General features: G+C 41.4%; 1 protein-coding gene across 2 annotated transcripts in view; it reads left to right on the forward strand.

Annotated features, from left to right (window-relative positions):
• Positions 1-25,410, forward strand: part of fibcd1b (fibrinogen C domain containing 1b) — a 159,014-nt gene that overhangs the window by 24,326 nt on the left and 109,278 nt on the right. The window contains exon 2 of one of the 2 annotated variants that reach the window (XM_050053691.1): positions 15,559-15,642. The exons of the other annotated variant lie outside the window; for it this stretch is intronic. Coding sequence (XP_049909648.1) covers positions 15,559-15,642 — 84 coding nt within the window. The remainder of the gene's footprint in view (positions 1-15,558; positions 15,643-25,410) is intronic. 2 annotated transcript variants of the gene reach the window in all.

A 25,410-nucleotide genomic window follows, 5' to 3' on the forward strand; every position in this document is an offset into this window, starting at 1 on the left:
AGATGCATTTAGCGTGTGTATCTGCCTGGTGCTTAATTTCACACTCTTTTTGGCATTAATAGTTTCCACAAAGATGGCTTTCCATTGCCTTCTTAATGGAATGGAAAGCAGTGTATGCTACTTGCAGCCATCTTTTATTTAAATATTTATTGCAGTGGTGGTAGCAGTGTCTTACACATTCTGCCCTCTCTCCTTTTTTTGTAAATAATTTATTAGTTTTGACCACTGGCTCAGGCATGACTAAAGATAGTAAGAGTTGTTGTTTTTTACATTTGTCTGTCTCATAATTTCAAAACTAAACACTGACTCACACTAAAACTGAAGCTATCTCGTTTTCAACAAGTTACACAGTTTCATAAACATTTCCCTGGTGCTGATTCCACCTCTTGAAAAGGCGGCGATCAAACCCCCACACTCTGCATCAAGAGGCCCCTTCATGATGCGCTCATACCCCAATTCTGCAGTATGTACTGCACTCATTGACCATTGCCTCTGAAGGGTTATTTTTCACAGAAATTTAGAATGCTTCCATTATAGTGAAGTTCCCTTTTGAGAAAATTGCTTTTGTATTTACGAGTAGTGCCACTACAAGTAGTAGCTCTACACTGTTGGCATGCTGTGTACCTCTGTATCTGCAAACTAACCAGAAACAGTACTGTCACATTCACTTATAAGTACAAGAAGTCAGGTTAAGGACTTGAGGAGGAATAAAGCTTTCCATTGACCTTAATGAAAAAAAGCTTGTTAATCTTCTGACCCTCGCTGAGTAGGGACTACAACGTTATTTTATGTTTTTTATCTTTATTTTCTATTTCATGCTCCATCGTTTTCAGCATGGAAAGGATAGAGAAGTGATGAATTGCACTTGACAGGCTAAAGGAAGTGTTTTGTTTGTTTGTTTGTGATACCATAACTTGGGTGCATGATAGGAAAGTTGATTTCATATAGAAACCCATGACTTTAGAAGACCAATATCCACTGCGGCACGACCTCCCCTCAGGGAGAGAATGAACACGCAGCACTTACCACCCGATAGCACTCAACCAACATATCCTTTAGTCACGCAGTGCCACACACACACACACACACACACACACACACACACACACACACACATACACGCACACGCTAATACAAATACCTGCAGTTTTTCACATAAATGAAGCACTACACACACACACACACACATACACACACATACACACACACACACACACACACACACAAATCTTCACCAGTGTGAGTAAAGGAGCAAACACCACATTTGTCTCGCACCATCATCATCCAAATCTGATCTCTTTGCCAAGGTCATACTGTCAAGATTTAGGGTATCCCAAGCGTACAAACACAGAAACAGACACAGACATACACAAAGATAGATGGACGCAAAGAGACAGACAGATAGAGGCACACGCACACCGCCCTGATGTGCTACTTGAGCTACAACTATAAGTCATCCTGCAAGGTAGCTGTACCATGAAGTGTCGACACCAGTATCCATAACATGCATGTATTATTTATGAGCGCCTGTACAGTTTGCACATGGCGATGTATGCAAATGTATACATTAAGGAAAGGCGGCTCTTCATTTCTGCCTGTTAGAAGAAGTGCCTGCCTTCTTATCACCACTGCTATTAAAATAGCAAGGCTGTTGGGCGGAGATCCATCTTGTTTTTTAATGGCAGGTCTGTGTGTGTGTGTTCGCAGTGCATAAAGGTGTGTGGATGTGTTTGCGTGTCTTGGTATGTGTGTATCTTGTGCATGTGTGATTGTGCCGGTGCACTTAGCTGTGTTTGCAACTGCAATCAGGACTGTAAGTGGCCTGCAATTTCAAAAAGAGAAATTGAAGTGGGGACTGGAAAGGAGGTAGAAAGAGATGTAAGCCTGTGAAGTTAAAATGTGAGGCGTCCTTGATGAGAATCATTTTGATTATTCCTGACAAAGGTAAAGCGCATAGCATCATAATTATTTCCTCGCTGGTTCATGTGAGAATGAGTGCGTTCCTTTAAAAGCAGATATTCCTGTGTTTGTGTGTTGAAGCAGCATCAGCATGGTGGCCATTCTGTTGTCAAGAACCCTCGCAGTGTAAAAAGAATGTTGTCACTGTGGCAGAAGCGCCGCTTTTGCATTTATAAACACTTGTGAGTCATATGGTGTTTTCTGCAGCTATACTCAAATCCTGCATCTTCAGGTCAAGGCAAGTCAGGTTTATTGGTATAGCCCAATTTCACATTCAGTATCTCATAAGCCACACAAGCCGACAGATGCAGTTCAAGCCTAAGCTCTCCATTAGGACCATGGATGTATAAAGAGACCTGGATACAGCACTGGGGGTGGGGCCCCACTGATTCCTATGAAAGCTGCTAAGTGGTGCATAAAGCCAAAATGGTTCAACTGCTGAAGAAAAAATGACCCAGACTGCTTCTGCGCTGTGTGACCCATACAGCAGGTGCACTAGAGACTTCCGCCAGATGAGCAGGCTACTTCTGGTTTAGCGCTCCGTTAACTTAAATGGAGATAAAGTTATTAAATCATGTGGGTCCTCTGACTTCCCAGTTGTTATTGGACGGAAATGTGAAATGAGTCATTTCTCTGGGGTTGTGACACACAAAAAAATGTGTCCACTGATTTACAGATGTCTCTTTCGCTATGTAAGTCAATGGGATAAAGTTTTTGAGACACAAGGCATCACAGAACAATGTATTTACACTGTTTGGCCACTTAAAAAATGGCTTCAAAGCCTGGCACACTTTCTGGAGGAGGATGAGGACATGGGAAAACTTAATTGAAAATAATAGAAATAGAATAAGAAAAAAATGGGGGAAAAAAACTTTAGGATATCTTCAGATGGCTGAGGGTGGCAGAACCAGTACCTAGGGAAAAGGCACTTAAAAGAAACAGAGTGTGTTTTTTGCACCAGGGTAAGCTATTTGTTAATTACACATATTCCTATGACGAGTTATTGTGGATCCCACTGCATGCTGGGATTGGCTAGTACTTGTCATGCTGACACGTTGAGATTCAAAGCAGTTTGGTTTAGGTCATGGTAAGGCTAGTACTAGCCAACCTTGGATATTCTCAGAAATTAAAGTGGTAAATTTAAAGGAAAAAAACTTACAAAACAAACAAATGCAATGCCAAAAAGTCCGGTGACGTATTATAAAGAATGACACAGTCACCTGAGATAGTAAGATGTGGTGGATGAGTGGGTTTAAATAGCATTGTTGGCTATGGACACCGGGGTGCTTGCCTCTGTTGTGATGCTGTATACACCCAGGGGGTAAATATCCACATTGGCTATTCCACCAATGATGCAATTAGCATTGTTGGCGATAGACCCCTGGGTGCACATTATATCTGCCTTAATGAGAATTAAACATTAAAGCTGAAGTATGTAGATGGTGGGGTGATTGAGCTTCTATATGTTTAGAGCACTGTCCATACATGTATTTATGCTCTTAATAAATGAACTAGCAGACAAAGGGGCACTAGCAAGAGCAGTCTCAGATCATCTGTGTCCTGAGAGAACAGAGGTAACAATATAAGCCATAACACCCATACGAAATTGAAAGACCTCTTTCAATCTCGCCGTTTCACTTCACGCTCACAAAGCAGCCATTCTGACCTCACAGTGATTGTGTGCTTTATAATAGCGGCTGCGGCGATATGTTTTTGCATTCCAGTGTGTGCGTGCGCCTCGGGGACAGTGGGTGACAGACTCACTCCCTGTGTGTGGCCGATTGCAGCGCGAGCGCCAAGGACAAGCAGTGGAGGGTAGAGCGGGTGATTTGTCTCTTAGGATTGAACTCATCTCCCTGGTCTCCCGCAGGCCTCTCCTCCCTCCTCTGTCTCTGCATGCTGTCTTATTTTGAAGGTGAAGAGCATTTCTCTCAGTGTTTGCATGCCTCGGTTTTAGCTGATGCAGTTGATTGTGTTTTGTGAATTTGCACAGCGTATGTTGTACTCGAGGACATGTCTGCACACAGAAGTCATGCAGATTCATGCGTAGCTATGCTGAAAAATAGGGGCGTAAATCACCCGTTTTATCATTATACAATATTATAGTTTCTTTGGACGACAATTGCTGATATGATATATTGGCTATAAAAGAAAAGAAAGCACAGTGGTGGTGCAGTGGTTAGCACTGTCACCTCACAGCAAGAGGATTCCTGGTTAGAACTGTGCGGAGTTGCATGTTCTCCCGCGTGTCAGCTAGGGCTGTCAAAATTGCTCAAAAATGACGTTCGAATATTCCTTCTAAAAATAACTCATAGGTTCGAACCATTCGAATATTTTTTTTTCCACATTATGTCCACAAGAGGGCAAACTAATACAAGGAAACATACTTGTATATGTATTAATACAAGGAAACATAACTACTTGTAGGTATTTTTATTTCAACATAAACGTCTTTGAAAACATTTACATACCTACACATTAAAACACATAAAACAATTATCTATAACATTACGTTATAAACGACCGCGGACCTCTCGCTCGCCCCCCCTCTCTGACCCGTGACCACACCGCCCGCGGAAGCGCTGCGAATAGCCTCGAAGCACCGGACCGTGACCGGCTCGCGCCCTGCAGCGATCGTTTCGGCGTCTGGTCTATTTTCTGCGCGAGCCGCGAGCGAATGTGTCAAGCCGGGTGACGGAGACAACAGCTGGGAGCAGAACCGCTTGTCGACCAGCGTGGAGAAATGCGCGTCTGATGCCAACGCCCACTTGCAAAGAGGACAGCTGCGATGGTGTTTTTTTTCTCTCTCCACAATCGAATATCAATTTTCACATTCGAAGGTCCATTTTTTTTTCAAATTCGAATTTAAATTCGAATTTAGAATATTCATTGACAGCCCTAGTGTCAGCATGGGTTTTCTCCAGGTACTCCAGCTTCCTCCCACAGTCCAAAGACATGCAGGTTAGGTGAACTGGTGACTCTAAATTGCTCGTAGGGCAGAATGTGAGCCTGAATGGTTGTCTGTGTCTATGTGTCTATAGTCTGGCGACCTGTCCAGGGTGTACCCAGTCTCTCACCCAATGTCAGCTGGGATAGGCTCCAGCCCACCCGCGACCCCCAACAGGTTACGGAAAATGAATGAACAAATAACTGTAAAAAAATTTTTAACCGGTTAAGTGCAGTAAAGTTTACTCTATATTGAGTCCACTAAAACACATAATAAGAACATTTCACGTTAGTATCAAATTTGTCCAAATAATATCTGTTGAGGACCATTATAGGCTTCAGGTAATGGCAGGTAGATTGCATAAATTAGCCTAGCAGTAGCACACTTTTCCTTGACTCATAGCTTAACAAATGGCATGTATAATTTATACTTTTTTTTATGCACTGTTGGTTCAAATCACTGCATATTTGAAGAATTTTAAGCCTGCATGCATGCTTTTTCAGCTTGTTTAAAGAGAGCTTATTTTGCCTCGGCAAGAGCAACAAGTTAGCTTAGTGAGATGCCTGGCTGAGTTTGTCCTGTTTCCTGAGTATTTCATCTCAAAATCTAAAATAATTCCACACTGTTGATTTCTTCCTGAGAAGGGAGTAAATATCCTTATTGTCTTTTCATGGCTACTTGCCATTATCTGTGTGGCACTGTGTGATGGTCCAAGCTTAGGTTTACTTGGGAAAAAAAATGCACGATTCAGATATAACTAACTAAATTATGAGCCAGTTATACTTGTAACCCATGTAACCTGGGAGGCTGTGATCACATGTCAGATGCAAAAACTGAAAGTCCATGTAAGGAGGCAAACTGGGGTGATTAATAGGTCAAACAACACAGGACTTTACCCCAGGAGACCCGTGTTTGCAACCATGTGAAACCAAGCAACCTTTGGGGTATTTTAAGGAACATTCTCACCATGTTTCTTTTCCTCAACCTAAACAGCATAACTATACGTTAGGTTGGTAACTTTAAGTTAAGTGCATGATGTCATTCATGGGGCACTAATTTGTTAGATATCATAATAAACCTGTATGAGGACATGTTAGACAGTGACACAGATGTGCCATGGGGGTTTCAAAATAAAGGAATATCTTAATTATGATGAGATGGCTCAGTGTTTTTCACTTTGCATCGATGACATTGAATCGTTGATCACTTAATACATCAACCCAGATACACCAGTTACACCCCTGCTGAATATGTGGGAAAATAAAATCCATGAGATCTGATATCCAATACAGATTCTGATTTTATAAAACTTAGAATTTTTGTTGTAAGGTCAAGAAGGTAATATTTCTACTTGTACGCTACGTGTATTTTTGAGATCATAGTGGGTTGCAGTGTTGTACTGGAGTGAGTTATATTCAAAGGTGTTTTTAATGCACTGCACCCTCTCATGTATGTAAACCTCTCTGACAGTGTCAGTCAAAACTGAATATTATTATGTTTGGAAAAGGGATGATTTATGCGGAGCTATGTATGTACGCATGTATTTTTTGGTTTTTAGATTTTCTACCATAAACACAGAACCCTGTTTTCAACATAATAGGACTCATGAGTTTACAACACAAACATTAAGCCTCAGCTCACTTAGTGCATTTCTCTCCAGTGTAGGTCTCTTCACTGCCTGTCTGTTCTATATGTGGCGTGTTTAGATGTGTTTGTTGTCTTTTGGCCAGAGGGCAGCCTTGATAAGGTGTTTTGAAAGAATATTTTGTTTACACCTCTGAAATAGCTAATCTCTGAGCAGATGCAGCCAATCAGCAAAGGGGAAGAAATCCTCTAATTGTAGAAACAGCCTCATAAAAACACTCATGGACAGCTCTTCCATAGTAATTCACTATTAAGCCAAAAATCGACTGCAGAGTAAGTATGAATATAATTTGGACAGAAGGCATGAAAAAAAGCGCATTGATTGATCTGTCATTATGCTGTAGGATGTCTCATATTGCCTCATGTACAGCAAATCACAGCAGTGTCCCTCCTGGTACCCTGTATAACCATTATTTATGTGCCAGTGGCAAAGTAATCCAAAAAAGTGTCCAGCACTGTCATCAGCCATCAGCTGTACAGGGAATAGTCCCTTTGAAGTCTGTAAAAGCTGCTATGCTGCCCATCACATCCACTGTGGCAGTGTCCTCTAAAATATCCAGACCCAAATCTCTGTAGTCTGCAGAACAGAATATAGACGCTGGCAAGGTAAACACCTCTCTCATCATATTCAGCAGTCTATGCAACAATCCTCTGTTTGCTACTGAATTCCATTTTGTTTCATGAAGCATGTGGGGAAAGCTACAGTAATATTTTGTCTAAACTGTGTGATCCTAAATGTTTCATCAGTTTAAAGATCCAGTGAGTAGGATTTTGGGGGGATATTTGCCATAAATGGAATATAATATTCATATAGCTGACACTGGGCGAGAGTCACCAATTAACCTTTTCCCCAACCTGTATGTATTGGACTGTGGGTGGAAGCGGTATCTACCACAAATTACCTTCATTTAAAGCTTTTTTTCTTGTGTTCTTTAGGGAAATAAAGGCTGAAGTTTGAATTGCATGCTTTTCCTTTTTACTTTTCAGTAAATACTGCTGCTGCCCTTACAAAGTACATACTGTTGCATTGAGTATGCTTACGCTTAGGCCTTGAACTTTGACCATGCTCATATATCCTTCGCAGTCTGTAGCTCAAAATTTGAATTAAAAAGAATGAGAGCGCATGACATTTGGAACACAGCAAATGTGTTAATGTTATCACTTAATGCTACATTGAAGATAAAACACAACGCCATTCTCAAGCTCACCAGGGACGGCAATAAACCTCCTTCTTTGCAATGTATGTGGCTTTAACTTTTAAGTTATAACTACAGACATTGTACAGTAGATTGTTTGCGACTGATTGATTGGTTATAGTCACTGTGGCTTCTGTCAGCTGTCAGTGAGATGTTATCTATCTGCCACTCAGACAGTATGATGTATTGTGGGTCAGAGTAGACAGAAAAGCATGCTGGCTTGCATACTGCAAAATGTGACGAAATGCAGTAGAACAGCCTGGTGTTCCTGGTATACTGCATTTGACATACTATGTACTGGGACATGCTAAGTCTTTTTCTGGCATACTATATAGTATGGTGTTTTGGATTGTGTTGATAATGATAATGTGAAAATGACAGAAATGTTATCAGTGGTCACTAGTATGAGATTGAGGCATTAACATGGAATATTAATGTTTAAAGCAATCATCATCTACAACTCAAACCCCACACCTGACCGTGTAATTTTGGTTTTAGCAATATTATTCTTTTTTCCTGAAAGAGGAACAAAACAGTTTTATTTTTTGTGCTTGAGCCCTTAAGGTCACTGAACCAATTATACATCTGATACAGAAAAATAGAATATGCAACAAAGGATTTTTTTTCTATTAGGTTTTGAAAATTTGTTGGGTTTAATAGATAAGTTTGAATGCTATGAAGGTCTCCAAAGTCCTTTAGCCGCCTTTCTCTTCTCAAGTTATGTGTGTTAGAGCTTCAACCAACGATTATTTTATTACCAGTTAATCTGCCCTTTTTTTTCTCGATCAGTCAATTCATCAATGGTCGATAAAATGTCAGAAAATAGTGAAAAAGGGCATTTAATTTGCCAGAGCCCACGGTGACATCTTCAAATGGTTTGTTTTATCTTACCCATGGTCCAAAATTCCAAAGCTACTCAGTTTATTATAGTGCATGACCAAAAAAAAGCATCAAATTATCACATTTATGATGCATAAATAATCACTTCAGCTCTAGTGCGTGCCGGACAAACACTGTTTTGTGAATATTATTTCATGTTCTTCCCTCTCTTAAATGGTTAAACAGAAGCTCTCCAATGAGATTCACAAAATCCTGAGTAATTATAAAGCAAGAAAAACACCAGGGACTAACTGCTAATCAATAAGCAGCAAATAAGCAGCTCTTGAATAACTCTCAGTTAAGGACTATAATGATAATGACAAGATACTTGAGCATTATGTCAATGATCCAGGATCTAATGAGTTTCTAGATTTGGTTTCTAAATATCTGTGAGTCTAATTATTCCGGATTAACTATCTAAATAGCTGCTAAATAGCACATAACCAATAACTAATTATTACTTCCTGATTACGTACACTTCATATTACAGTGGTTATTCTCTTTGTGTTCCCTTCAAGTGAAATAGCACATCACCCGACTCGGCTTACAAGTAGGTTCTGACTTTTTATTGGGAATGCATCATTAGTTTAGGATTTACTGAGTCATTATATAGTAGTTCATCAGTTCGTGAATAATGTGCCAGAGACATAATGCTGAAAAAAAAAGATTTTAACTGTCAAATTCAATGAACATTTACATCAACACTGGCTTCTAAATTTGCTCTGGAGTTATCGATTGGAGCCATCTAAGAACTTTGAATCATTGCATTGTGTTATACGATTGCATTTCACAGGCTAGGGGTTGGATTTATTTTTTTTTTTCAAGAGAACAATAGCTTTTTAAAAATAGCACCTCATGTCTGTGTTGAGTAATCTCAATGCAATGCCGGGGTAAGATGAAGCCTTGTGTGACTTGTGAATTTAAAGATGTTACATCATTTATCTGAATGGCTTCTTAATTTCTAATGGCAGGCGGGAAATCCTCGGCATTTATTCTCAGGGTTTAGTCAGGGTGTCACAGACTGTTCATTTATCTATTCATTCACTATTAACCCCTCTCATTTTTAATGGCTTTCAGAAGGCGTAGCAATACAGACAATACATAGTTAGGAAGATAATCTCCTATATGTAGGCTACTACTGATGAACTGTGCGCAATATGCTTTTAATTCTGCTTCCTGCTCCCCCTTTTTTCAATCCTTTTTTTCTCCCATCATTCTGTCAGTCTCAGTCCCTTCATTTAGCAGTCTGCAAGTCTCGTTAAATGATTAGTAAGCCCACGAGTGAATATATGCAAAGCCTCTTCCACTCCATCGGCTTAGTGAGCAGTGAGGTTTAAACACACCTTGCTAAAGTCCCTGTCGCACACACACACACACACACACACACACCCATAGACATACAGACACAGGTAAAGGTATTCAGAAAAGTGAACAAGTATATCCCAAGAACAACACATTTCAACAATCCAAGCATTCTTAGATAGTTGAAGGGATTCTTGCCTTGAAGATATATGTCCTCGAATACACTCATGCAAACACGTAGGCACACTCATTCTTAAAGACAGCACGTACACATTCAGTCACACGCAGGATAAGTCTGAGCCCTTCCTGTCTTCTAAGACATGGCCCATCAGATAGGATTCTGCGTGTAAGGTCCAACCAATAAAAAGCCCAAATATTCTATTAAGTGTAAATCCTCTCCGCTGGTGGAGCTCGTGGAGTGAGATTAGGACTAGACAAACACTGCCAAGCAGTCGTGCCCACACCGGGACCACTGCCAACAAGAAGCCCCACAGATATTGCGATGTCACCGTGTGTGCGTGTGTGTATGTTTGTGTGCACAGGCAGCAAAGAACCCCGATGTGAGCATTAGCAGGCAGGGGGATGAACAAACTAAAGCTCTGATACGTGCTGCTCGGTGTAATGGGAAGACTGTGTCAGGGATCTGAGTGGGTTGCAGCTGCAACACACAACCTTTGTTCTGTGTGCATGTGTTCATACGTGAGTGCGTGTTTTTCTATCTCTCCTGGCCCGTCTGCAATGAAGCGAGAGTATGCCTTTGTGTCCACATTTGTATTGGTGCACACGCACACCTGTGAACTTCTGCAACGGCGTAAACGTACGCATCTATTTTTATTTGTGGGTTTTTAACATAGGAATTCATTCCAATTTACTTTACTGCGGAGCTGACTTGTTAGTTTGTTTAGCCGTATCACTGTGGAGTCTGTGTTTATTTAGTAATGGTAGCTCTGTAGCTCTTCTGTGTACGGCAAGCACAGACAGCTGCAATGTTTTAGGCAGAACAGACAGATTTCTATCGCTGACCCTAAGGCTGCTCATTAGAATTCAGTGCACCTCTCCCAAATCTCCCTCCATCTCTTCCTCACTCCCCCTTTACTTTTCTCTCTATTGCCGCCGTCTTTCCCCCCCCCTCACTCGCTGTAGTACACATTGGAAGAGAATGCTTAGAGCTTAGAGGTGAACTATTGGTCAGCCATCATAACAATGTCTGTGTGAGCCGCATACACAGCAATTCACACACACTGACAACTGCCAGAACATACACAAAGATAACCAATGGCAGTCAGACAAAAGTGGCTAACTGGGTAAAGAAAGTGGAGCAATTACCAGCTAAAAAAGCCAGCTATTTTTCTCAAGTGTTGTCAGAGACCGAAACAGAGGTAAGAAGAGAGTGAATATTGAACTTGTATTTCGTCAGGTAGACATAAACACAAGTCAATGCTGGAGTCTCAAGTAAGTGCTGGAGTTTCTCCAAAGTTGGGTGATATGGAGAAAATCAAATATCACAGAAGGCCTCTCACCATAGCTACTTTTTTGGACGATATATTGTCCTGGAAGTGATTGGTATAAACAACATGATTGTCGTTTTATGCCACTGATATAATGACAATAAAATAGCATACGAATGCAAGTAGACCCTTTCAAAGTAAGATGAACGTTTTAATTCTTAAAGGGATAGTGCACCCAAAAATGAAAATTCAGCCATTATCTACTCACCCATATGCCGACGGAGGCCCTGGTGAAGTTTTAGAGTGCTTACATCCCTTGCGGAGATCGGCGGGTGGAGCGGCTAGCATACCTAATGGTAGACGGCGCCCCATCCAAGAACGCAAAATTGAATCCACAAAGTACCTCCATACTGCTCATCCGTAGTGATCCAAGTGTGCTGCAGCCGCGACATAAAAAGTTGTTTCGAAAAACGTCATATGAACTCTGTTTTTAGCCTCACTGTAGCCTGTAGCTCTGACTGCTTCTCTGTGCTCCGCATTCACGTGTGTGCGCGCTCAGAGTGATCGGTGATCTCTGAAGAGCAGCAGTCTCGTCAGTACTGATGTCCAGATTCTCAAGTGCAGGCATCGCCAATTCCCAGTCTGAGCAGCAAAGACTTTCCTCATCCGTTGGCATTGCTTTGCATTTGAAACAACTACACCACCAGGTTTCCAGTGCTCGACTCCGATATTCAGCGGCTGGCTGAGGCTCATGAGCTACGGTGGCTGCTTCGCGTCCAGTAGCCTGAGTTCCGTCCGTATACTTGGGCTCAAACAAATACAGCTCAACAAAGAAATGCTGTTCCTCCTCAATTTCAAAGTCTTCAGACATATTGGGCTGTCCTTTGCTAAAAGACCGTAGTGCAAATTATCTTTTAGCTCTGTGGTTTGTTGTCTCTCCCTGCGGTGCACGTGTCACGTGATGTAAACAGGGGTGAGCAAAGCTCATGCTTTCGCTGGTCTCGTGCAGGCACGCACATGTGAGCGCGGAGCACAGAGAAGCAGTCAGAGCTACAGGCTACAGTGAGGCTAAAAACAGAGTTCATATGACGTTTTTCGAAACAACTTTTTATGTTGTGGCTGCAGCACACTTGGATCACTATGGATGAGCAGTATGGAGGTACTCTGTGGATTCAATTTTGTGTTCTTGGACGTTAGTCTGGGGCGCCGTCTACCATTAGGTGTGCTAGCCGCTCCACCCGCCGATCTCCGCAAGGGATGTGAGCACTCTAAAACTTCACCAGGGCCTCCGTCGGCATATGGGTGAGTAGATAATGGCTGAATTTTCATTTTTGGGTGCACTATGCCTTTAAGAGTATTTAGAAAATGGAATCAAAATATGAAACAAATGACCATCTTTTAAAAAGAAAAAAAACACCTGTTAATATATACAAGACAGTATAGAATTAAAGTACTTTTATAGGAGTGGCCCTACTTAGTTTAGACATGATGCAATGGCCAATAAAAACAAGTGGCCAAGTGATTCCTCTTGCAACTAATAGACAAGCTAAGCGAGACTCCAGGAACACTGCAGTTGCCTCCATAAAATGGCTGGTTTGCTGTCGAGATAGACAGCCTGACAACTGAGTGGTCTGTTGGTTGATTTATGGAGTGGAGGATCAAGTTCTTCCAGTGGCGCTCCTAAGGGGGACCGTGGCCTCTTGGTACATTTGGTGGCCCTCCAGCCCCTCAGGCAAAGATAGTGGCTTCTTGTCAAACTGCACAACTTAAAGCATCCCTTGCATCCCCTTCATAGCTAACGCTCCAAAGTTATGTTAAATTTTGGCAAAGGAAGAAGAAGTGGCATGGCCATTTTCAAACATGTCCCTTGAACTCTCACCTTAAGACCTCTGAATGATATGGGATCTATTGGTACCCATGGCTCTCTCCTAAGCTTGAGAAGGCTTGTTCCCAGTAAATGTTTTGTTCCTTACAGTCAATGTACTCCTTCAAAATCAAAGTATATTTGTCAGTTTAAGAAAACGAACAACCAGCCTATTTGAAGTACAATAAATTGCCTAACACATGTTGATAGGGATACAAAACACATTAATACAGGATTCTTATGAGCATCAGACTGTTAACTGTATCAGTATTAGTCCAACATCTACATCAGATAATTAGTAATTTTAACTGTAAAATAAGAAACCAAAGTATATCAGTATGTGACTCCTTAATCCTCCACACCGACATAGTTTTCAACTAGCTTTTCCACTTCAACAGCATAAAGGAATTCCCGAAATTGAGAAATGGCCTTTGGTTTTGGTGTGCCACCCCAGAATTTTTGGTGAACCCATTTGGCCACCTCTATGAAGAAATTCTAGGTGCACCACTGGTTGTTAGAGGGTAAAACTACACATGACTGACTTTATGGATCATTGCCAGGGGTTGGCAAGCTAACACCTATCAGGACTTTACCTCTTCCACTCCAAAAGTGCAGCTGCAGGTTTCTGGTAAGCTATGCCATGTCATCATTTAATGGTGTTATTTTTCTTCTGACTCATGCAAGTAGGCCGAGGAAGGGAGAATTGCTGCAACCAAGGGTTGGTCGGGAAAGCCAAGATGATGCCAGACTAAACAGCAGGGTTTCCCGACCAACATTCATAAGTAAACAAACACACATGTAACCACAACGGGCAATTTCAAGGTCACCAAAATGACTGAGGTCTTGTCTATATATTGTATGGAAAGTTGCTAACATAATTATTGTGACAGGAGTATATCACAATATTTTTGAAAAAATACCTCAATATGGATATAAGGACATTACTGTAGGGTTCACTATTTCTGCTTTCACAAAATATTTACACAATGAAATTTTTTATAAATAATCATCAGTAATGTAGAAATAAGGACTAAGTTGGCAAAGGACAATAGTAGAAGAGCTAGTACAGTCTGATGAGTTCAGAAAACCCAGAAAAGGCAACACTTGCGATATTACGATATCCAAAATCTAAGATCTAAGTCTCATATCCAAGTACAATATCAATATATTACCCAGCCCTAATTTGCCCTTTGTCTGCTGGATGTGAAAGTAGACAATTATTTGCTAAATTGTAAACCAAACCAATGTCTCCATCAAATCGATTTGGTTTTGATGTTTTTCTGCCCCCTAGTGGTCACAAATTGATTAATGCAGCTTTAATGTTGTTTTTGTTACGCTACTGCTGATGGTATTAAAACATAATGTCATACCAAATGTAAAGAGCACAATTAGTCTCACTCACGTACACTCACACACACACACACACACACACACACACACACACAAAGGCTTAAAACAGCACGCTCAGATAGAGAACACACTCTGATACATTAATTGCTAATGTTTGCTTCATCCGTTCTTAAGTAGGCATCTGTGTGTGCGCGTGTGCCCACGTGTGTGTTTTTGTGTTGGTGTTATTGTCCCAGGCTAATTGAGCAATTCCACAGTGGGAGCAACGGAGTTTACGGTCACGGAACGACGTGCTCTCCTGGAGCAGTTAGAAAGCCCCCACTTTCATAATTACTCTGCTTTTATCTGTGCAGCAGCTAGAACTACTCCCAGACGCATACAAGCACAAGAGGCACATACTGTACGCTGAAGCATGTAATGTTCAGATATTGTATACAAACACCCACGTTCACCTGCATATATGAATGCTTGCTGCTGCACACATTCTGTACCCACTTGCATTCAGTGAAATTCTCCTTTTCATTCTTTATCTTTTTGTATTTGGAGTAGGAGGAAACTGTGTGCTGAGGATCTTGCAAAGCCATCCCTGGGAAGACGCATTGAGCCTGTCATAAACTATTGAATTCAGTGATACCTTTGAGATGTACAGATGCCTGTTCGGATCTGCCTATGTCAGTGTGCAGTTATGTGTGTAGGTGGTTGTAGTTTATCAGCGCCAGCACCATTTATCTCTCAACAATGATTTTATATTAGATTTGAGAGCTTTGGCTTAGAAAATGTGCTGCGCTCACTGTTTTGATTTTCATGTTATTTAAGTACAGATCCCAAACCCTTGTCTCTCTGTGGCGTATCCCTGTGTGCATGCGTCTGTGTGTGTGTGTGTTTGTGCGCATGTGCTTGCATGCTTGACTGCACATGTGACTTGAACAAACGCCAACACTGGTGGCCCTGTCTGTTTGTCCCATGCAGACGTTCTGTGAGTGTGTGCCCAGCTCCTCCCAGCTCAAACATCGCTGGTCAGACTCAGAAACTGCCAGGGAGACCCCGGCCAAGGTAAGGCCCTGTCACCACAACGTACTGTGCACGTGCACGCGCAGGCAGATACACTTGTACACTCACACACCAGCATGTACTTTTGTTTCATGTCTTATATCAGAATTACATAAATAGCAATAGCTACATTTAAGGATGGGTATCATTAGGATTTTATTGATATTGATGATACTTATAAATACTCTTATTGTTACTTCTCACCATGAAAAAAAAGACATAGCATGAAAAGATATGTCAAGATTCAACAGTTACTTTATTATATCTTGTGTGAATTCATATTTTTACAGTGTTTCCCTGGTAACACCAAATTCTGTTCTTAAATTTCAAACTTTAAAGTAGAGTAGAGTTTCTTTTTATAGCTTACTTCCAAAAATGTCATCAGTTACGTTTTGAAATCCACATGAACCACTCTACACATCAGCATGAATTAGATCCACTGCACAGCACTACGAAGAAACTACGTCACTTTAAAAGATGGTTCACCTGTTACTCCCGTTAGTTCCCTCTTCCAAAGCAGTGGTAAAGAACATCAGGCGCAAATGCCAGGAGCTGAGTTTTCATTAACACAAAATTATGACTGGCGTGTAAACTGCGTGCCAAATTAATCACGGCACACAAGGCCAAATTGCCACTTAAGTTACCATATGACCAGTTGCTGAAAAGCAGCGTAGCATTTACAAGGCTGTTTTTTAAGTCTGGCACAGTGCTCACTCCACATAAAACGTTATATTACATCACTTCCAGCAAACTTCACAGAGGCTCAACAGCATCACCGTTCTGTTTTAACCAAAGATTCTCTGGTATAGCTCAGCTACAAACACAGAAACACCAAATCCATCAGCATGTTAGCATGCTGTTCACTATAAACTAATGGGTAGCCTCGCTTACCTGTTCAACTGACTTTAGCAGTTTAGATATTGGACACTCGATTGTCCTGCTGTTATGATAGACATGCAAACTAACGAGTGTTACCTTGACTTGAAAAGGCTGAGACAGACATTGCTTTTTTATTTATTTATTTTTGGCAAATCCCATCAGCATCTGAGCTGGGAGGCTGTACTGAGGAGGTAACGCTAAATTAGGTCTCTGCTGAAGCAGGCAAACGCTGCACTGCTTCAGAATATTGTATTTGTTGTAGGTGTTACCCAGTGTTGTGCTAGTTATTGAAAAATAATAACTAGTTATCGTTACTAGTTACTTCATTAAAAAGTTAGTGACTCAGTTACTTAAACCAAAAAGTAATGCGTAACTGAGAAAAGTAACGTTTTAGTTACACCTGTCAGACTACAACTTGACAAAACAATTGAACGGTATAGGAAACATGCAACTGTCTTCTACAGTGGAGTCACTCGCTGTCAGGCAGCTAAACGTTTTACAACTACGGTACATGGATACAAATATGGAAAATGAGCTGAAGAGAACATTTGTAGAGCTACATGATGGTGTCGAGTCTGTCGCCCACCGCAGACATTGTCTGTCCACAACAAGAGCTTCCTCTGGATAACAATGGATATCACGTCACTGGATATAATGTTACTGGGACTAAAAATCTACAGTAGCGCTACCACTTTATGTACAGCACTGTGGTGAGGCCAGCAGGTCGACAGTGACTTCAGAGATGGTGAGAGAAGTGTTTCATTAAGATGCTCTGGTAAGAATTATTCATATACCTCTATCTGACTTGACTGTCTCTTATTGTTTAGGGCTAAAATGTTTTAGTGAAAGGGAACTTCAGGTTGTGAAGGAATACTACATGCTGCGTGCCGTTTTAAAACCTGGCCAAAAATAACGGAGTAACGCACCGTTTGGTAACGGTAACTGAGTTACTGAATTTAAAAACTAACGCGTAAGAGTATTAGTTACTGCCAAAACTAACGGTGTTACTGTAACGAGTTACTAATAACGCGTTACTGCCCAACACTGGTGTTACCCCTTGACACGCCTTCAAGCCTTCACTTTCTCCTGGAGAGCACAGAATATAAACATGCAATGCAATGTCAAATATAATGGGGCAGCTTTGTCATCATTAGGGGATGTTCAAACACCAGGTACATACATAAATACTGATAGCAGCGCCGCCTATCCAGGAACTTCAATCAATCAATATTTCTGTACTGACCAGTCAGGAAGTGGTACCAATTTAGTTCCTGTTCTCAATACCCAGCCCTCACTACATTAGGGGCTTTATTGTGATAAACATGTCATACTGTTAAAACCAAAATTTCAGCAGATGTTGCATTATCATTTTGAATCTTTTTTTTTTTTCTCTGAATTAGAACACTGTTCATTAACATATTACCCATTTGTAATGCAGTGCTTCTCAAATCAGAGCGCAGTTTCCATTAGTTTTCATTATCGATCAATCTGCTGATTATTATCGCAATTAACTGCACGGCCTATGAAATGACAAAGTAGTAAAGAAATGTTTTTCTTGAGTCAAAGGTGATGTCTTCAAATAGCTTATTTTCCGACCAACGGCCTAAAACCCTAAAGATGTTTAATTTTATTATCACACTAAGACAGAACAAGAACTCATATTTGAGAGGCTGGAGCCAGTGAATATTTGGCATTGATGCTTGAACAATGACAAAAACAATTAATCGATTATGAAAACTGTTGCTGATGTATTTTCTCTTAATTGTATTATCGATTAATTGACTCATTGTTTCAGCTCTAAATCTGAGTTTGACTTGGACTTTCCTGTCAAATTGTATATTGTTGGTTGTATAGGTTCCAGCAAACATTGATCGGGGTAGAAGTGGATGAGTCAAAGAAATAGAAAGCAGTGTCCTGTATACAAAATCCCCCTTTTGCTTCATCTGTGTACTGTGTGTCCTCTTGTATGTATCCCACCACCTTCCTTCCAGTAAAAACCAGGGCACACCATAAATAGTGACTTGCTCACCTGCCGAGGGGATTAGGTATCATCGACGACGCTTTTTCATCACAATCCGCTTTTTCCCTGCTTTGGTGATGGCAATGCGAAGGATTATTGCACATTACACGTTACATTTTGCCACGCCGCAGCAGTGATGGCACAGCCTCAGCTCAAGTACCAAACACACAAGTATTAGACGAGTTTAGTCTCTGCGAATGCTTTGAACTCGGCAGCGTGATGATGGCTGCACCAAGAAAAGGAGCTTGATTGCATGGCATAATTTTGGGACAAGCTATGTGTTGAATACTGATGTGAGCGTGTTATTCAAGCTGCAGGTGAATGTGAATGAAATGGAAGTGGGATTGGTGAAAATCCCTCCATTTAAAATTGTTGCATTAGGCTTGCTATGCGTACATGCGCCATTTCAGCATTTAGAGATGTTTGTGCCATTCTATGAGCGCTAGTTGGGTAGCATCAATGTGAAACTCTCTGTGTGTATACATCAGCATATATGTGTGTATGTATATTTGTGTTTGAAGGGGAGAAAGAGAGGAAGTGAGAGAGCATGCAAGACTCCTGCTGCTTTCCTGCTTATCTAATGAGCAGACAAAGCCTTTCGTCCAAGAACTGTCTGCCAATGTTCCTGCGTGGGAGGACAACATCATTTTCATGGAGAAGAATTCTCTCTCATTCTCTGCCTCTCCTTTTCCATCTCTCCATCAGAATTCCCCTGTTGTCCTCTCGAATCCCATGGCGTAGCATGAGTGGAGACAGGAGAGGATCTCAAAGTCAGTCACTAATTACAGAGAGGGCTCCTGCTGTGCGATTGAGAGAATCATTTACAAAAAAAACCCCCCAAAAAAACAGCGTTTAGAAGGCGCTTGCGTACCATTCTCAGTGTCATTACCCTCCTGATACTCTTTGGGCTGAGTTAAGAGACCATATGTTCCCTTGAGACATGAAGCAGGTTGCTGTTTTTTTTTTTTTTTTGACCATTGGAAAACAAAATAATAATAGAGAGGCAGCAGCTAAACCTCCACACATCATTGGCATGCTGACTTTTTCTTTCTTCAAGCCATTCCCTCTGGCTTCATGTCAGTCTGACCTCAGTGGGGTAGAATTGTCCCAAGCTTGTTGCTGGGTCAGTGAAACCTTTCTTGCAAGTCTATTTATAAACAGTATCATTAGACGTGTGCTTTTTCCCCTGCACTGCCTATAGGTGTCACAACCAATGTGCTACCTTATCTGCAATGCAATCACCAGAATAAATGTTGGCATTGTACATTTCTGCTAAACCACTGATACATTACAAATGTACGATACTGTTTAGTGGATATGTTGGATATTCTGTCTGTTTCAACAGCACTGTGGTTAACGGGTGTCTAGGTTTAAGAACCACTTGGTTAAGGTAAGGAAAAGAATCTGTTTTGACTGAAAATACTTGTTTTTTGTGGCACAATCTACACACAGTGGAAACACAGGGGTGCCTTGGTAAATGAACAACAACAACAAAAAAAACAGCAGCTTTTTGTGGCACTATCCTGGCAGGAAATGCAGCGATGTCTTGGTAAAACAACACCTTTCTTGGCACAGCCATGGGATGCCAAAAAACACTGACATTTGGTAGCTAATAAGCCAATGGAAACACAGCAGTGGGTCGCTAAAAAAACAGCTGCTTTTTGTGGCACTATCCCCAGTGGAAACACAGCCATTGGTCGCCAAAAAACAACCGCTTTTGTGGCACTATCTCCGCAAGAAACACAGCAATGTCTCTGTAAAAACAGCGGCTTTTCTTGGCAGTAGCTTGCCTGGAAACAAAACAATCAACTGCCTTTCTTGGAACAATGGAGACAGCCACAGGTAGCTAAAAAACACCCATGCTTAGTGGATGAAAAGCCAATGGAAACACAGCGATGGGTTGCTATAAACACTGGGCTTTATTGTTTGCTGGTCTCGACCAGTAGTCTGCAGCTTCGCAGGCATCTTACTGAGGTGTCGAGCTATCCACCATCCCCTCTACCTCTGGATGACAAAATCACCTCATATACATGTAATCAGAACTATGTCACTTCAGAAACATTGATATGACACATGTAATGAACAAATGTGACATGTCCTTGGTTTGCAAACGTGTGCACTGCCAACATTTCTGTCTGGCTATTGGGCTGTTAACTGACTTCAGTTACCTTCAGGATTATGGGGGCCAAGTTGTAGTTCAGCTAGTTTCAAAGGGTAAGGGGAGTAAATTACATTTCCCAATCTATGTAGGTATGCTAAATTACTCTCTGTAGGTTTTCAGCAAGTGACGGAATGAGGATTAAGCCAACCTGATAATGATTTCACTGACCAAGTGATCAACAAACTAGCTGATGGAGTGAGTTATAGAACTGCTGGTCAGAGCTAAAAACCATAAGGCTTCATCCCACAAAAGATCCTCACATACCGCATCAAATAAAAAACAAAACAAATGAATGAATATGGAATATCTTTTTTCAACATTAACAATGCCGATTGACAACAATAACTGCCCACAACCACCCTGTGGCCCCAACCTTCAGACTATTTTCAGGTCAACAACATACAGTGAATCTGCTATGGAAAAGATCAGACAGGACCAGAAAGAAGTATAAAAACTTTAGAAGAGCCTGGACAACTTTGCAAATGTAGTTCAATGTCATACACCTAAGGTAGAAGTAGTCTGCATTTCCTGCTATACTGTCATGTTCTCTTGGGTGACGTTAGAAGCTCATGGTGATCACAAATCCTTCAGTGCCTTTTGCAACCACAGAAGAATCCATCTCATGCTATTCAAAGACCCTCATCCTACACTCAGGTCTCTTTTTGAAAGACAGGTTTTCAGATGTGTGCCATGCATCTTTCGTCACATCCCTTCCAAATTCATTCCTGCAGTGCTTGAGAGGTCTGCCCATTGCACAAGATATTTTAAAGAGGTGGGGCCAGAGGGTCAAGGGGGATCAGGGGAGGCTGGGGATGAAAGCGATGGAGAGGGCTAAAGGTAGAGGGGCAGAAGTCTCAGGAGACAGGGGAGGGTCAAGGAAAAAGGTTGCAATGCTCAAAGGGTGATTTGTTTTGGCAGAAACTGCTACTGAAGGAGGACCATAACTGTCAAAAAGTAATTTTGTAATACAAACTGACAGTCCACCCAATTTCAATCGTATATTTCTTCCTAATTTTTTACAAGTCACAGATTGGTCTGATTGGTGTCTGATGGAGGAGGAGCCAGTCAGGACATTATTGACTGTCCTCATTCCCTTATAGCTCGATGAAGGTCTGCAGTAGAGGAGGAGTGAGTGAGGTACACATATTTTGTTTGACAGGAAGAGATGGCACAGAGTGGTCTGAGAACAACTAAGGTGAAAATCATGAGGTCTGTGAATGCAAAGCTTTGTGGGAATAAAATCTAAAAATGAGCTGTCAACACTTGTTTACTATCTTTAGGCAAAAGGGCAAAATAAGAAACAGGTTTTGAGAAACATAAAATGCATCAATGTTGAAATTGAATACTTAAAGGGCCAGTGTGTAATATTTGGCATGGTTTACTGTCAATCTGAATCTGAATCTGAATATTCTATCCATTAATATGTTTATACAAGTGTATAATCGCTATAAAATAAAATTCGTTTGGTTTTCGTAGCCTTATAATTATGCTTTTATATATATATATATATAGCAAGGGCCTTGCTTTAGAGAGGTCGCCATCTTGCGCCGCCATGTATGTACGGCAGACCGAGCGGACAATCCAGCCAGCCAGAGAACGCGTTTCGCGTGTATAAATAAACCAACGAAGACAGCGGAAGGAAGGAAGAAGGAGGAGGAAACAGCAGAGAGTGTTAGTAGTTCGTCGATAGAGAGTAGTGAAAAGTTTTTTTAGTTATAAAGTTTGCGAATGGACCACACTTACCACGCAACAGGAGAGAATGAACCCGAACCGTCATCTGCGAGGAAAAGAAGACGCAACTTCACTCCTTGTGATGCACTCTCTGCGGCGCTTTTCCTCCTGATGATATATCTCCCCAACGATGGTAGCAGTAGCACCGAATCCCATTCTGTGCATTCAGCCTCTCTTCTCGCCCGCTCAGCATCAAACACATGGAGTTCCTCATCTGTATGCTCCAGCTCAAACAGGTATGGCTCTGGGTCTGAGTCCGCTACAAGAAACTCTTCAAAATCGTGTTCAAAGTCGTCCATTGCAGCTACTATAGTTCGGAGATATTGCTAGGCTAAATAAACAGCTGAGCTCTGTTTACCGGCTACGCTTTCAGTCAGTGTGCGGGCTGGAGATTGAGCAGAGAGGGGAGGGGGTTCCCCACTCGGTATGGTAAACGGGTATGTGTGTATGAAGTGTGTGTGTTACGCTAGAAGAGTCAGCGTTTGGGACGGAGTCTTTTACCCCCTGGAGTGTTACCGGAGTTTTTGGAGTGCTCAAATAAACTGGCTTTTTTCCCGAACGCTCCTCTCGTCTCCTGCTCGTGAGGGATTCATTACAATATCGTAACATGGTTTAGATTTCTAAATAAATATTCACCTCGTCGCTAGATAGACCTACTCCTGAAAAACTCGTGCGCAAGGCTTTTTGTCCCTACGAGGCCACCGTCATTTACCCGGCGGGAGGGGTGAGCGAGTGAGCCCTGCAATCTAGAATTTGACCACTGATGTCACTGTTTTCAACCCATTTTACACACTGGCCCTTTAAACTGTAATATCATATCTGACAGCCCTGATTGGGTGGATGATAGTGGAGACCTGTGTGTCCTTACATCCTGATGCTCACTCCTAATAGGTCCATTGTTTTCATGTTGCACAATTACAAATTACATTTTTGGCATTAATCGACATCACCTTTTTAAGATTTGATGCCCTCAGTGTTTTTCAATCACTACACTAATTGTTAATACATTACACACCTGTACAGGCATACTCAACACATTCTGTTGATCAAATACTCATTGTACATGAGAAATCATGGATGAGAGCCTGTTTTCACTAAATCTGGACAGTTCACACCATGTAGGCATAATAACATGGTGTGAACTGTCCACCTTTGATCTTAAAAAGTTACATTGATTGCGACACTGATAGCACTTTCAGAGGATGAATTAACAAGTAAGATGCTAAAATAAATCTTAAAGTTGTCTTACCTGCATGGTTACTGTATGCAGGTGCTCCTCCTGCATTTATGGTCTACCGCGGGCCATTTCTGGGCTCTTTGGTTTCCCACAAAGTTAAGTGATCCAAAAGTTTTAGTTTTCCAAGATCTGCTTTCCACTTTAGAACTCAAAGTGAGAAATCAGAATGGTCTGAAGGCCTCACATATATGACCTCGGCTGGGTCATCGTTCTGTTTGGGCTGCGGTGCGTAATGAATGCAGAGGAGGAGCTAGGACCTGCATGCATCTGTTTTTTTGAGATACTTTAAGAATACTTAAAGATTATTATTGAGAGAAAATTGTAAGTTTTAGCGAGTGAGGATTGAAAAAGGGGGTGGTAGGGGTGGTTGAGAGGAGGAGAACAAATTACGAAGAGTAGAGAAAAGGCAAGAAGTAGAGAAAATATTGAGGAGAGGAGAGGAGAGGAGCATTTTGTCTGATTGCTGCAACTGAACATAGGCCTATTTTGTAGATTGAAGGGTATAATTGGTTAATTTTATTTTTTCAGAGAACAGTGTTGTTCAATTTTTGTGACTGTGAGTGGTTATTATATAGACCACAAGAGCCTGCACAATGTGGCATTTTTTTTTTGTTGTTGCCCGATATAAATAAATGAGGAATGTATAAAATGAATGTGTATGCGTAGCAGCTGCTGGGTGTTTAAAGTGTAGATATTTAGACACCTCATACGTAAGCTAGACAGATATTTCCCCTGCTCATTACTGTGCACAAATTTACTGTATGTACTTAGCATAGAGTTTAATAATAACTAGATACCGGACACCAAGATGGCACCTATTCGTTCCAATGGGGTTGCTTGCCCGGCACAATCACCCAAAAAGTTTAACTTCCGGGTGTATGTCTGTGATACTTGGCCCTCTGAATATGCACAGTAGGCCTTGCGTGTCTCCCGTTGGCCACGCCCACAAGTTCCTGCTAAGCTCTTAAGGCCCAGACACACCAAACTGACATCAGAGAACTAGTGGCGACAAGAGCCCTCTGCTGCATCACCTTATATTGCCTTTTTTTGGTCAAAAAGTTACACATGAACATGCCAAAACTAACAGACAGCAAGCACGTATGTTCTGTGCCTGCCTGAGAGGTGTGAGGTGAGAAGCTTGGTGTGTTAGGACCTATAGACTTTACATTGTGATGATGTCACAGATTTTTGAAATCGCTTTTCTTGGCTTAAGGAAAGTTTTACAAATATAAAACCACTATGGCTCAAAAATTCAGAATAAAAAAGAATCATAGCTGACTTTGTTTGCAGTTTGAGGTGTCCTGTCAGCAGTTTTACAAAAGGGTTATTTTTCTTCAGTGGTGGCCTACCAGGAAAATGCTTTTTGGGCCGCAGGGGTTTTTTTTCTGCTGCAATACCACAAGTGGCCACTGGGAAGAATTTGCTGCAAGGGCGGTTTTCCTTGGGACCTGATACCCAGGCCTCAAGAAACCCTCTGGTGCTGGCAGATAAAAACCTCCTGTCAAGGTGCACTTTGTGTGAGTACAATTATTATTTTTATAGGGCGTTTTTTGCACCAGCATTTTGTGCCTGCAAAAAAATGTGGAAGGGATGCCCTTTATTCCACTGTAGCACCTGCCCTGCAAAATGTCTGTGCACAGCACCATATCTCCTGGAATTTAAGTTAACAATCAGTATGCTAGCAATGAGTATTTAGTGCAGTGCCCATGATGGTTTCCACTGCTGTCTTGGCCCGCTGGCGAC

Source organism: Epinephelus moara, chromosome 9 (genome assembly GCF_006386435.1).
Source record: "Epinephelus moara isolate mb chromosome 9, YSFRI_EMoa_1.0, whole genome shotgun sequence".
Classification (NCBI taxonomy): Eukaryota; Metazoa; Chordata; class Actinopteri; order Perciformes; family Serranidae; genus Epinephelus; species Epinephelus moara.